This window comes from Mercenaria mercenaria, chromosome 1, assembly GCF_021730395.1.
Source record: "Mercenaria mercenaria strain notata chromosome 1, MADL_Memer_1, whole genome shotgun sequence".
Lineage (NCBI taxonomy): Eukaryota > Metazoa > Mollusca > Bivalvia > Venerida > Veneridae > Mercenaria > Mercenaria mercenaria.
The window spans coordinates 59535438-59551949 of NC_069361.1; the positions used below are offsets into that span (position 1 = coordinate 59535438).

Genomic DNA, 16512 nt, shown 5'->3' on the forward strand with positions numbered 1-16512 from the left:
CGCAGGACTCGGGCCAGGAGTACACAGCATGTACGCCGCAGGAGTACACAGCATGTACGCCGCAGGAGTACACAGCATGTACGCCACAGGGGTAGTACACCGCAGGCTCATTTGCATGTGAAAAGTGTATGTGCCGCGTACATGCTGTGTACTATTTCCCGCATACTAAATTCCTCCAGCGTACATCCTGTGTACTATGTAGTCCACAGTATGTACGCAGCAAGTAGTACGCGGCAGAGCTCATTTGCATGTCAAAAGTGTACTACAAACGTACTATCGGTGTATGTGCGGTGTATATCCTGCGTACTATTTAAAACCCTTGATTTCAGTACACATCATGTACGCATCATATACGCTGTATGTACACAGCAAGAGTACGCAGCATGCCTTTTTCTTCTGTAAGGGAAATACCCTTATGCATCTTTATGAAATGATACACGTGTTATTTTGTGTTCAATTATTTTAATAGATAGTATATGCGAGGTCTTTTAGAACATACCGTGATTATAAGAAGCCATTGTGGTAATCAAGTACAATTGTATTTTCAATATTCAAAAGATACCCAGATAAATGATATAATGTTGGAAATTTTGATACAACTGAAAATCTAAATAATACGTGTGTGAAAATATCTGAACAAGGGAGATAACCCCACTTTCAAACAGACTATGACATTGTCTGATACGTTGAAAATAATATGATTTAGAAATAAATATGTTTGCATAAAAACGTATTTCTTTGCTATTTCATAATCTTATAAATACAGATAGTGTAATTACGATAAACATTGACAAAATAACTATAGAACCCATAAATATAGCCCTTGCCCATCGGCGTGCCGTAATACAACTATAAATATTGGGCCTTGGCGCTTGCTCTTGCCCATCGTCTTGGTGGAATACAACTTTATATTTGCTAAATTATAATCTTATAAATATGCACCGTACAATTGAGATAAAAATTGACAGAATAACAATAGGACCATAAATCGCGCCCTTGCCCATTTGCTTGGCGTAATACAACAATAAATCTTGCCCATTGGCGTTCGCCCTTGCCCTCAGCTTGGCGTAATACAACTATATATTTGCTAAATGATAATCTTGTAAATATGGATAGTGCAGTTGCGATAAAAATTGACAAAATAACTATAGAACCATAAAACTCGCCCTTACCAATCGGCTTGGTGTAATACAACAATAAATCTCGCCCATTGGCGTTCGCCCTTGCCCTCGGCTTGGCGTAATACAACTAAATATTTGCTAAATCATAATCTATATAAATATGGATAGTGCAGTTGCGATGAGAATTGACAAAATAACTATGGAACTATGAATCTCACCCTTGCCCATCAGCTTGGCGTAATACAACCATAAATCTCGCCCATCGGCGCTCGCCCTTGCCCTCGGCTTGGCGTAAAACAACTATATATTTGCTCAATCATAATGTTATAAATATGGATAGCATAATTGCGATAAATATTCACAAAATAACTATAGAACCATTAATCTCACCCTTGCTCATCGGCTTGACCTAATACAACAATAAATCTCGCCCATCGGCGCTTACCCTTACCCTCTGCTTGGCGTAATACAACTATATATTTGCTAAATCATATAGTACAATTGCGATAAAAAATGACAAAATAGCTACAGAACCATGAATTTCACCCTTGCCCATCAGCTTGACGTAATACAACTATAAATTTCGCCCATTGGTGCTTGCCCTTTTCCTCGGCTTGCCGTCATACAACTATATATTTGCTAAATCATAATATTATAAATATGGAAAATGCAACTGCAATAAAAATTGACGAAATAACTATAGAACTAAAAGCTCGCCCTTGCCCATCAGCTTGATGTAATACAAAAATAAATCTCGCCCATTGGAGGATTCCCTTGCCCTCGACTTTGCGTCATACAACTACATATTTGCTAAATCATAATCTATAAAAATGGGTAGTGCAAATGCGATAAAAATTGACAAATAACTATAAAACCATAAGTCTTGCCCTTGTCTATCGGCTTGACGTAAAACAACAATAAATCTCGCCCATTGGATAGTGCAGTTGCGATGAGAATTGACAAAATAACTATGGAACTAAGAATCTCACCCTTGCCCATCGGCTTGGCGTAATACAACCATAAATCTCGCCCATCGGCGCTCGCCCTTGCCCTCAGCTTGGCGTAAAACAACTATATATTTGCTAAATCATAATCTTATAAATATGGGTGGTCGACTTTAATAAAATTTACAAAATACAATGTAACTATAGAACCATAAATCTCGCCCTTTCCCATCGGTTTGAACAACAGAACCATAAATCTCGCCCTTTCCCATCAGCTTGAACAATAGAACCATAAATCTCGCCCTTTCCCATCGGCTTGACGTAATAAAACTTTAAATCTCGGCCATTGGTGTTTGCCCTTGCCCTCGGCTTGGCGTCATACAGCTATATACTTGCTAAATCATAATTCTATAAATATGGATAGTGCAATTGCGATAAAATTTTACAAAATAACTATAGAACCATAAATCTCACTCTTTCCCATCAGTTTGGCATAATACAACTATAAATCTCAACCCTAAGCATACGCCGCTCTTCATTGACGCCGGGCTGCTTAGTCCATTCGCATCCTAAACTTAAATTACATTAATCGTTAAAACAATACTCATCTTTTACGTAACGTTAAGCCTCTCTCTGGACCATACCCTTACGGAAGAAAAAGGCCTGCTGCGTACTCTTGCTGTGTACATACAGCGTATATGATGCGTACATGATGTGTACTAAAATCAAGGGCTTTAAATAGTACGCAGGATATACACCGCACATACACCGATAGTACGTTTGTAGTACACTTTTGACATGCAAATGAGCTCTGCCGTGTACTACTTGCTGCGTACATGCTGTGGACTACATAGTACACAGGATGTACGCTGGAGGAATTTAATATGCGAGAAATAGTACACAGCATGTACGCGGCACATACACTTTTCACATGCAAATGAGCCTGCGGTGTACTACCCCTGCGGCGTACATGCTGTGTACTCTTGCGGCGTACATGCTGTGTACTCCTGCTGCATACATGCTGTGTACTCTTGTGGCGAAACTGCTGTGATAATGTAAATTCCTTACCCCACCAACTTTCGTATGCAAATGCTGATCATTTGGACAGAAAAAAACCAGAAAAAAGATAAGTGACATGCATCAATAAGTATTTACCCTTACCAAAATAATGTAGATTGATGTTATCAAATAAATTAGTATGCTTTTCTTCATCCACTTTTCAATGAAATAAATCAATTTTTGTACCATGTAATTTGGTAAACATTTGAAGAAAATGGCGTAACTGCATCAAGGGGAAACAACTTTAATGCAACTAAATATAAGTGTTGTGATTTATTATAGACAATGTGTGCGTAGTATGTATTTATTTTGATTAAAATCCATCTGAGAACAATCTAGGACTGGAATTATATAAGCATTTATACACTTTTACGTCCGTAAAAAGTAGCGCACCAAAAAATTTTGGATTGATTTTTTCCAATGGGGCGAGCGCAATTAGCCAAAAACGTTATGAAAATATACGAGCCGCAAATCCAATGAACAACTTTTTAATTTGGTGAGGCCTTAATGAGTTAACATAATGAGCATTAAAGCCTTTATAAAACATGATAGAATGGTGTTTTGCTTAAGAGTATTAAAATAACAGTGAGAGCTATTAATTCTTCTCATTCGGGCGCTGTTGAGGCATTATCTTGGTAATTATTTCATGTATTACAAAATGTAATGCAACGAAGTTCAAATAAGGCTTTTCAATTATCCAAGTTAGAAAGCTCCAGGATTAATTCAAAATGAAAAAGAATATATTTTTACACTGCATGCAAGGTGCAGCTCAGAAATCACCAAGATGTAAGCTTCACAAATGAACATTGCAAATAGTTTGGCAAATTTTCATTGTTCAGAATACCGGTAATCTGAACTACTCTATGCTATTAAGATAAAAGTTACTCGGAAATCAAGTTCTTGCTTCCAAGAAAAAAAAAATGTACAAATCCTTCCTGCATGAAGTGTATTTCAGACTTTTACCTAAAAAAATTCAAAGTATAAACACCAAAAGAAAATTAACAAGTCCCTCCCGCGTATATGAAGTTTACTTCAGACTTTAACTTATAAAAAAAGACAAAGTATAAATGCCAAAAGAAATTGTACAAGTCTTTCCCCCGTATATGAAGTGTACTGCACAAATTTCAAAGTATCTGCGGTGTACATGCAGTGTACTATTTTCTTGTACAAGTCCCTCCTGCGTACATGCAGTGTACTCCTTAAATTTTCAGAGTCTGTGCTGCGTACTTGAAGTGTACTAGTGACCTCCTGCGTACATGCTGTGTACTCGTCGAAATAGTACGCGGCATATACGCAGCATGCGGTGTATGTAAAATGTACTCCTCTGGCGTACTACTGTGTTCGCGGCATATACACAGCAAATACGCAGCATGTACGCCACAGAGGCTTGCTTCTGTAAGGGTATGGATAAATTTGTCGTCGGTCAGCCTATGCCTCCTTACTCTCAGTTTAGACACTTGACTCGCCGTAAATTATTTCTCATCTTCTCATCCTTGACTATCATACTGATGTACCGAGTTCTTGTCTACTGATTTCATCAACAATTTCTACAAGTTTACCATTGTGACAGTCTTTGTTACAACTTTGGGTAGATCAAACTCTAAAAAATGCAATTTTTCACAAACATCTAGCTGAAATGTAAATGTTGACGAGCATTAGCCACTGTAAGCTGTCATTCAATTTCTTGAGAATGTTCACTGAAGCTGGTTAAACCCTTTCAACGGAATCAAAGTTCATTCGGCTCCACTGCAACTAAATTTGCTACCAGTGTTCACCGGCCATTATAATCCAGTTTGTATACATGTAAGTTTGTGTGTTGTGTTAAGCAATGCAGACAACCTCAAATGACTTAACTGACTATTCAACTCAGCTATATACCAACTGAAATTTGCACGAAATAATCATGCAACCAACACTTCAATTACTTTAAACCTGGAATAAATACATTTTTTATGGCTCCAGTGGCATATGTTTTTTTTGTCAACCCTCGTATTTATCTTATTTTGACTCACGGCTTGGTCTCTCTGGCAAATAGAATTTTGGGACTAATAAGATATAAAGTTCTCCAAGCGGATGTTTTGATGAATTTGAATAAGTGGTTGCAGGGAAGTACAATTTGATATCAGCAGCAGAAAGGAAACGAGCATGTTCAAGTGTAGCGTGTTGTGGAAACATCTCTAGCATGAAAACTTCCTTCTTCTCGTTATCGTATTGATGATTATTTATCATCAAAATTATCATGGTCGTTGTCATCGTCACTACCACCACCACCACAACAACGTCATCATCATATTGATCAACAACAACGTCATCATTATCACCATCATCAACAACAACGACAACATCATCATTATCATCATCATCAACAACAACACCATCATCAACAACAACAACATCATCAACAAAGACAACAACAACAAAACAACATCATCATCATCAATAACAACATCATCATCATCACCATCATCAACAACAATGACAACATCATCATCAACAACATCATCATTATCAACAACAACACCATCGTCAACATCATCATCAACAACAACATCATCATCATCATCATCGTCATCATCAACAAAGACAACAACAACAAAACAACAATAACAACATCATCAGCAGCAGCAGAATCGCCAGCAGCAGCAAATAAAACAAAAACAAAGACGGCCAATAAACACGACATCGCGGTTGTCATCACCATCAGCATCATCATCATCATCATCATCATCATCATTATAACAATTTTCAGTGTCTTCATATATGAATTATCTCTATATATTCAGTGTATCCTCGAGATCCAGGTAACTTTCACAGAGAGAAATATAGCTTCTCTGGTACCAGTCAGTTAAAAAGACTAAAAGGTATTGCTGATTTGTGAGACATGAAAACAGAGATTTGAGTATATAATTATGCAAATGTTGAACCAGTACGAATGTGAAGTACTTGCTGTGGCACGTGTGTGCTCCTTTGTACTGTTAGGCGCTTTGCCGTAATTGGTCTGGTATATTGTGGTGGTGATTTAGTTCGTATAAATTCTCTCTATCATTTCAGGAAAGACTACTATACTATACAGGTTCAAATTGAATGAAACGTTGACAACTATTCCTACTGTTGGATTCAATGTAGAAACTCTGTCCCCTATAAAGGGCCTCACACTTACTGTATGGGACATGGGTGGTCAAGACCGTATGAGACCCTTATGGAGAATGTATCTAAGAGGAACCGATGGTGAGATATCATTATTTCAGACTATCGTTTTGATTGTTACTAACATCCATACATTAGCAATTAATTATGCTAATTTTTGATTAAAATATTTAACAAAACGCGGATATGGTCACAATTAGGTAAATAGTTTTCCCTATATCGAGGGGTGAATGCGACAAAGTGCTAAGTGCATTTCATGAAATTTTACAGGAGAAGGAAAAAACATTCCTGTTGCTTTTTTATTCTGACAGCTGTTGTAATATTTTTAAATCTGATTAAAATCAACTTTATTTTTTTAAATCTAGTGGAATTTTTAAAGAAATGTCTGACAGAAAAGAAATTTTAATCAAAATGTCACTTAGAACTTTTTCGCACTCCAAATAGATACAAATTTGCAAAAAAGTTAAGCGCGACAAAATTCTTCAGTCATTTTTGTGTACTATTCTAAAACTTTGTGACTTTGAAAAGAGTCTAAGTGACATTATAAGTAAGCCCTTACAATGTATAGGTCATCCAAAGATTTTGCTTTTGAGCTGATCTTTCTTTAGAAGGAAATATTTTTCATGTATCTAGTAAAACAACATGGTGTTTGATGGCTGGACACAAGAAGTGGGCCCTTTAATTTCTTTCACAGTAATCAAAAGTAGTGTTCACTGTACAGAGCATAGCATAACGAATGAAACTGCTTTATCTGCGGATTATCTTTTCAATAATACATGAAAATATTTATCACACTAAGAAACAACACATAATTGTTTTCCATTTTATTTATTTAAAGCTTTTAAACTTCAGTAATTTCTCAGACTCACAATTACACTGAACAAAAATGGCTAGCCAATCACAATATATCTTTATAAATTATATTCTTTGGCTAAGTTAGTGTATCAGTTTTAAGAGAATTATAAAAACTGTATTTCAGACATGATATTTTCCTCAGAGTTAAAAATTCATGCATTCTAATATGACTAGCAATGCATTATTCATCACAACATTATTATGTTAACATCATGTCAACATGATATTTAGCACCATGTGGTGCTTTCAAATTTGATTCAGTATTTTACCTTAGATAGCATTTTTAAAACGAAATGTAACACTGCCAACTGTCTAGATTAATTTACGCACATACTAATCTGGTATATTTGCTTTACAGAATAATTTGCTATCATTTTCGCCCAAATTGAACTCTTCCGCAAGACGTATTACCATTTCCAGTCTGGTGTGTATAAACAAAGGAGCGTGATGACACGCCATGCATACACGAGGAAACAGTTCTATAATATTGATCTAAATTTTACAACAAAGACATATTAGAAAGGAAATTTTCTATATAGCAAAATTATTTATACAATCTGGCAGTAATAATCGTTCGAAATAATTTTACTCGAGCTGCGCCCTCGTGAAATTATTACACCTGATGTATAACCACCTATCATGCATAAATAATGTTAAAAAAACTGCTTTGGTGTAAATTATTTCTTAATTACTGTATCACTAGAATTAAATATTTCTAGACAGCTGGTATTGTTCAGTATATAATGCTTTGATTCAGTAAAACAGTTCTCTTTCAAAAGCAAAATGTTCTTTTTCCTATAAAAAAAACAACAATAAATAATGTCTAAATCATCATGCATTTTCCAATTCTGTACTTAGATTAATGTTGAGTACAGAAAACAGTGTTTCAATTTATTTTTTGTCCAATGAAGCTTCAATACTTTAATTATTGAGAAATATACATATAAGTTGGAAAGCTTGTTTCAAGATCTAGCATCTCAAAACAGTATAAATAAATAACTTAACCTGACTAAATAATGTATTATAAGAGTTTAAGTATCAGTTACACTACACCATATAGCGTTAACGGACGTTTAACATATAACAAAATTTTCAATCCATTTGTGTCCATTCGCATGCGTTTCTTTTCCGTTTCTCATGCGGCACCTGCACTCCTTGTTCTGCGAAATTCGTTCTATCCAGTGGAAGGTTTTGAGCATGTTCAAAATTTAGAACATACACCACCTGACAAAGTTGTCCGTTAGATGTATGGTAGCAATGCACTGATATGCGTTTTGTTCGTTACTCATGCGTTCCCTATTCTGAACTTAACTGGTTCGCATCCGTTCTTGTCAGGTTCGCATTCGTTCTTGTCCGGTGGACCTGATTCACGGCCAGACCACTACCGGATTATGCAACGGATGTAACGTATGTTCAACAGTCGATAACTGATAAGAATGTTTTGTCAGTTTCTCATGCGTTGCGCTTTTGTTTTACATGGTACAAGTCTGTTACTAGTACGGTGATATCCGTTAATTGAACGTTGTTCATCCTGTATATATGCGTAAATCTTGCGTTCATTGTGTGTTTTTTGCGCCCAGTACACCGATCGCGAGAGCATCGAGCAGCAGTGGGGAATGCCTTTCGTCACAGGATAACTTTCTGTCACAGTTTTTATATACATTTGGCGTCCAATAATGCTATACGGTGAAGTGTGACTTACACATAAGGAGTTAATGTCAATCTACGCCACATTGCCATTTCTTTGCAGTGCAGGTCATGCATACTAATAACATACATTACAAATCAGACTGTCATTGTATAACGTAGATTCCACTTTAATATTAGGTTTAGATGTTTCTTCAAGATATATTAATAATTTTGAGTTTTTATTTGGTTACAAATATGAAACAGTTTCCAGAGATATAGCTTTATTTTCAGTGTGGAATTCTCAATCATATTCTCTGTGACACGCTGGCATTAATCAACAGTCACTTTAGGTGACACTGAACCTTTTCAAGATCATTAAACTTTGATTCCAAATATTTCATTACATGTTCTATGAAATTCTCCAGATATCACTATAATTATACAAGGCAGTTAACCAACAATAAGATAAGATACATGTGTTTCTAATAATTTGCTGAAAACCATAGTCATGCAGTCATTTCAGTTTCATCATTATAGCAGTTACTGTAATGACTGTGTTAAATGTCACTGAAGACTACTGATGTAAAAGTTGTATTATACATTACTGTTTGTAATCTAAAATGCTACGGTACAATTGTATACTGCGATTCACATTAAACAAGAACTGTACAACTGTACAAACAGTCATAACTTGCCGAGTGGTCACACATTAAAACCGAATCCACCTAAAAACAGGAATACACTTTCCATAACTGGAATACACCTGTATCTTTTTAATTAGAGGTATTTTCGAAGGTTTTTTGATATAATTCAATCATATATATCATAAATAATTAACATATGAAAGTAAAATAAAATATTTTCCCTGTCCTCATTTAGATAAAAAATCTTGAGACAAATGTCTGAAATTAAAAACAAGAGCTGTCGGAGGACAGCAACGCTCGACTATTCAACAGCCTTGTCAACTGAATGAATACAAAAGTTGAAAAAGGGGCATAATTTTGTAAAATACAAAGTAGAGGTATTGAACCTCTGTACTGCATGTCATATCATGACAGTGAACAAGTGTGTAAAGTTTCAATCCTTTCCAATTTGTGGATACTGAGATACCAGCTTACATACAAAAACTAAACAAAAAACTGCTACGTCAAAGGGGCATAATTTTGTAAAAATGCCAAGTAGAGTTATGGGACCTTCACAGTGCATGTTAGATCATGACAGTGAACAAGTGTGTGAAGTTTCAATCCATTCCAATTAGTGGATACTGAGATATCAGATTACATACAAAAATTTAACCAAAAACTGCTAAGTCAAAAAAGGGGCATAATTTTGAAAACAAGAGCACCGCCTTGCGGGTGCTGACGCTCATCTGATTTTTTTTGTGTAATAGAAATATTGTCCTACCCATGATTTTCTAAGTCTAAAAAGGGCCATCATTCTTGCAAAAAGCAGGATAGAGTTATGTTTCTTGATGTTCAGTGTCCACTTATGATGGTGAAAAACTGTTGCAAGTTTTAAAGCAATAGCTTTGATAGTTTATGAGAAAAGTTGACTTAAACATAATACTCAACCAAGAAAATGATTTTCTAAGTCCAAAAGGGGCAATAATTATTGCAAAAAGCCGGATGGAGTTATGTTGCTTGCTGTACAGGGTTAGCTTATGATGGTCAACAAGTGTTGCAAGTTTCAAAGCAATAGCTTTGATAGTTTAAGAGAAAAAGTTGACCTAAACATAAAACTTAACCAAGAAATCTGATATTTTCTAAGTCCAAAAGGGGCCATAAATCTTGCAAAAAGCAGGATGGAGTTATGTTTCTTGCTGTACAGGGTCAACTTATGATGGTGAACAAGTGTTGCAAGTTTTAAAGCAATAGCTTTGATAGTTTAGGATAAAAGCTGACCTAAACATAAAACTTAACCAAGAAAACTGATTTTCTAAGTCCAAAAGGGGCAATAAATCTTGCAAAAAGCAAGATGGAGTTATGTTTCTTGATGTACAGGGTCTGCTTATGATGGTGAACAAGAATTCCAAGTTTCAAAGCAATAGCTTTGATAGTTTAGGAGAAAAGTTGACCTAAACATAAAACTTAACCAAGAAATCTGATATTTTCTAAGTACAAAAGGGGCCATAAATCTTGCAAAAAGCAAGATGGAGTTATGTTTCTTGATGTACAGGGTCTGCTTATGATGGTGAACAAGTATTCCAAGTTTCAAAGCAATAGCTTTGATAGTTTAGGAGAAAAGTTGACCTAAACATAAAACTTAACCAAGAAATCTGATATTTTCTAAGTACAAAAGGGGCCATAAATCTTGCAAAAAGCAAGATGGAGTTACGTTTCTTGCTATACAGGGTCAGCTTATGATGGTGAACAAATATTCCAAGTTTCAAAGCAATAGCTTTGATAGTTTAGGAGAAAAGCTGACCTAAACATAAAACTTAACCAGGCAACGCCGACGCAGACGCCGACGCCGACAACCGCTCAAGTGATGACAATAACTCATCATTTTTTTTCAAAAAATCAGATGAGCTAAAAAAGAGAGTAGAGTTATGGGACTTGCTTAGTGCATGTCAGATCATGATAGTGAACAAGTATGTGAAGTTTCAATCCATTCCCATTAGTAAGTACTGAGATACCAGCTTACATACAAAACCTTAACCAAAAATTTCTAAGTCGAAAAAGGGGCATAATTTTGTAAAAAAGCAAAATAGAGTTATGGAACCTGTGCAATGTAGATCAGTTCATCACAGTGAATAAGTGTGTGAAGTTTCAATCCATTCCCACAAGTGGTTACTGAGTTACCAGCTTACATACAAAACCTTAACCAAAAATTTCTAAGTCGAAAAAGGGGCATAATTTTGTAAAAAAGCAAAATAGAGTTATGGAACCTGTGCAATGTAAGTCAGTTTGTCACAGTGAATAAGTGTGTGAAGTTTCAATCCATTCCCACAAGTGGTTACTGAGATACCAGCTTACATACAAAACCTTAACCAAAATCGGGACGCGGACGCCGACGCATGGGCGAGTGCAATAGCTCACTATTCTATGAATAGTCGAGCTAAAAAATCAGACAATTTCATCTGAAGAACTTTAAATGCATTCTGTCACTTAGCACTTTTTCGCAGTAAACAATACTTGGTTTACAGCCACATGTTTACTGTGAAAAGTACCAAGTGAAAAAAAAGAAGAATAAAAATCAACTGTTTGTCAAAAAAAATAATAATCCTTTATACCCGATACTGATAATGATATCATACTTAAAAAGAAACCAACTAAATGGCACAATTATTGAAAAATATTTGTCACTTGGTACATATACTGAGTGCAAACTTAATATAATTCGGTGCGAAAAAGCGCCAAGTGACGTAAGGCACTTAGCACTGTGTCGCATTCAAATGGTATATCATTTTCACTTAGCACTTTTTGACCATTTTGTTATAAATTCATTTAATGACTTGCTATAATCTTGATATTTTTACAGGACATGGGCAAGGTCATAAACACTTGATATATGAAAAAAAGTGATTTTTTCAAAAAATGTCACTTAGCACTGTGTCGCATTCACCCCTCGATATATTCTATATAAAACCTTTTTTAAAGAGCTACCAAACATAGCTAGACCCAATTCAGAGAACAAATCCTTACCTCATTTTAAAGAGTTATGATAAAACTGATATAAAATGAAGAGAAAGGTAGGGGTCATGTATCTACTAAGAGAGATATCTCTGGTCACATTTGCTTACTGTAAACTGACATCAAAATCACACTGCTGTGACCTGGAAGTACTACTCATACTAAAATTGAGCTTCACTTCACCAAATACAACCTCCTCTCCCATTTTTCCTATCAAAATATCAAAAATACATCCACAATGAAATTTAAACAGAAACTAGCTTCAATTTAGACCTCTGTTGCCATGCCAAGTGAAAAATTAGTGTTCAAATAACTGAGCAGCCATTACGCGACTAGACCAGATGGCTCCCATGCTTGTTCCTTTAGTTTAGTTAGGCCTATAAGAAAAACTGTTTTTCTGTAATAGTCTCTATTTCATTTTTATAGTACCAGTAACATATCTGCATGAAAAATACCAAGTTTCAGCTTGATTAAATTAGTTTTCCAGGTTTTATGGCATTTTCAGTAACGCGGTTCCCTGCACCAATTTTCCTTCAAAATTGATGTCGCGACATAATTTTTAACCAGTTCTTCTAGCCAGAGCTGGTTTTTACCCTATTTCATAAATTTTCACTATAATTTGCAAGCAAATTACACACTAACACTTTGAAATACACCAAATGCCCCCTCTGAAAGGTATAGATGGGCAAAATTTAAAGTGTAAATGTGCATTTTTAAAAAAAATACACCCAAAAGAGTGAAAATGTGATTTTTGGGTTTTTTATCAATTTTTGCAGCAAAATTTCAATGAAATGCTCATTTTTTACCAAAATCTGACCAAACTAGTTCATTTATATCAATATCTGGACAAATCTCAATTTTTGCCCACATTTTCTTATAGGTCACAATTAGGTAAATAGTTTTCCCTATATATTCTATATAAAACTGACCTTTTTTAAAGAGCTACCAAACATAGCTAGACCCATTTCAGAAGACAAATCCTTACCTCATTTTAAAGAGTTATGATAAAACTGATATAAAATGAAGAGAAAAGTAGGGGTCATTTATCTACTAAGAGAGATTTCTCTGGTCACATTTGCTTACTGTAAACTGACATCAAAAACCACACTGCTGTAACCTGAAGTACTACTCATACTAAAATTGAGCTTCACTTCACCAAATACAACCTGCTCTCCAATTTTTCCTACCAAAATGTCAAAAATACATCCACAATGAAATTTAAACAGACACTAGCTTCAATTTAGACCTCTGTTGCCATGCCAAGTGAAAAACTAGTGTTCAAATAACTGACAGCCATTACGCGACTAGACCAGACCACGCTGGTTCCTTTAGTTTAGTTAGGCCATGTGGTAGTGCATAGTACCAGCGGAAGTCCGTTGTCACGTTCTTCTGCCCTTGCCTTGACTTGGGTTTTTAAATATGTTTAAATTTTCTTCGATGTAGACATAAACTGAAGTCACATAGACACTTTTATAACAACAACAACAACAACAACAACAGCAACAACAATAATAATAATAATAATAAATTCTTTATTTTCAGAAGGTAACATGTACAGACATGCAAATAAAACATTTACAACATCTTAGTTCAAACAAAGAGCTATAAAAATAAATGTATTTTATACTTCTTTGGTTCAAACATGGCCTTCTATAAAATAACAAAATGTACAAAGGTTAAATTACACGACAATCACTCTGAAAATATAATCTAAAATCGCATTCATACTTAAACATTATACATAAAACAGAGTAAGTCTTCATATAATCTAAAACCTAAGTTGGTACATTCTTGTAACAAAGAGGATTTCAGTGACTTTTTAAATGAGAGATGTTCGAGAACGAATATTTGTAGGAGTGTTATTCCAATAATATGCAGAGATATATGAAAAAGAAGCTTTCATGTAATGAGTTCGTTGTTTAGGTGTTATTCTAACATGACCAGCAAATAACCTATATACATGTAGAGCAAAATCCAGTTATTCTGCAATAACCCACACGCATGCAATGACGGCATCCGATCCAGGTGCGTAGCACGGTCGTAAAAAGTAGTTACCATTTTTGGGGCGATGTTAGAGCCCCAGAGTGAACAATACAGTTCAGATTCTCTTAATACCATATGCCTACAAGCAACCAGTAAACAATCGCCCCCGAAATAGTCCTAACATTTCCGCAGAACAGTAATAACATGACTGTATGGCATATAAATATGTATAGCTGTCCAAAATACATAGAATACTATAATTTCTACGTGATTCTGTAAATGATTATGTCATCCAGCTCTCTGTTATCCCTTCAGATAACATTAGAAAATATTACATAATGAAGGTAAATTCATTCGCCCCCATGAATGAAATATCTGTATGAATGGAACTTTTTGTCTTTGGTAAGGTAAAACTCAATGACATAATACACACACTGTGTAATATCTGGAACAACTGATACGTATTAGACCTTCCTGGTAATATGCTAATAAATCATGCAAAATGTAAGACTTATTTAACAAAAATATACAACACATCGAATTAAAATTTTATCGAAACACTTAGATAATGAACGGGATTCCAGTGACCACTTCGTTATAACTTATGACCTTGGTCTATAAATAGCTCATCAAAAAACACTGGTTCCGAGCAGAGTTTCATTCATTACAAATGTCCATACGCATTATTAATTATATGTTTAATAAAAGTATTACTTTAACTAGGTATGCTTTTGCATATGATAAATAATGAGCACAAAATATGAATAATGTAAAAGGGGAGCATAAGTTTTAAAAATAAATTCTTCTAGATCAGTTGCTATAGGTTTTAGGGGAGGGAAGCGCTGCGTGGAATCGCACAGTAATGTGAGAAGAAACAAATTGCCGCATTCTACAATTTGTATACCAAAACAGCGTACATGTTATATTTTGCTACATAAATAACGTTTACACTTAAAATAGATACTATAATATTATTTGATTTAACGGCAGTTTGTTTGTGCTTTTTGGCAGTTTTTATACTAAACAAGTTCGTTTTAGAAACATTAAAGTAATATTGTAAAAAGTGCTTTTCAAGGGGGGAGAGGGGGTAGATTTTTGTTGAAACACCCGTTTTCAACTGTATTTCAGGTTATATTAAGATAGTGGACCCGTAATGGTAATGTTTAATAATTGCATTAATTAACTTGATACAGTCTTGAAGTTACATTGGTTTTGCACTGTGTTGCATTTTTAAACAACTTTTACCGTGTCGTTTTTTTTGTTTTTGTTTTTTTTTTCTCTCTTAATTTTGTATAATTTATGTTATTTCCTCAAGCTCAAACAGAGACAAATTTCAGAGTGATAACCACTGCGCAAAGCGATCGCAGAGAATTCATTATACCAAACATTTTGATAAAAGAAACCTCAAAGTATTGCGTAACAATTACAAAACACAAAATAACACTGTCGATTACATTTTTCTGGGGAGCCTCAAGTAAAAGGATTCAATCGGATAGAAAATTACGCTCCAACACTGAAAACTTATGGCCTTGCTCTCTGAATTCAAAAATAACCATAGGACCGAAGTAAAACCTACTTACATTTCTTCCACAGTATGTAAACTAAAGAATAGATGCAAATGTAAGGAACATTTACCACATTAACTCGGTATTTTCAAAGATGTCTAAACCTTCACCATTCTGTATCAGGGGTTAAATTCACTTTAGGCATACAGACACTAAATAGAAAAATGGCGCGAAAAAAATGGTAGTCGCATAATGGCGTATACAAATAGTCCTCAGTTTTTTAGCTCACCTGAGCACAAAGTGCTCAAAGGTGAGCTTTAGTGATCGCCCTGTGTCCGTCGTCCGTCCGTCGTCAACAATTTGACTGTTAACACTCTAGAGGTCACATTTTTGGCCCAATCTTAATGAAACTTAGTAAGAATGTTACCCTCAATAAAATCTTGGACGAGTTCGATATTGGGTCATCTGGGATCAAAAACTAGGTCATCAGGTCAAATCAAAGGAAAAGCTTGTTAACACACTAGAGGTCACATTTTTGGCCCAATCTTAATGAAACTTGGTCAGAATGTTACCCTTAATAAAATCTTGGACGAGTTCGATATTGGGTCATCTGGGATCAAAAACTAGGTCATCAGGT

General features: G+C 35.1%; 1 protein-coding gene across 1 annotated transcript in view; it reads left to right on the plus strand.

Annotated features, from left to right (window-relative positions):
• LOC123536385 (ADP-ribosylation factor 3-like) overlaps positions 1-16512 on the plus strand; it is a 122282-nt gene that overhangs the window by 31638 nt on the left and 74132 nt on the right. The window contains exon 3 of the mRNA XM_045319533.2: positions 6176-6352. Within this exon, the coding sequence (XP_045175468.1) occupies positions 6176-6352 (177 nt within the window). The remainder of the gene's footprint in view (positions 1-6175; positions 6353-16512) is intronic.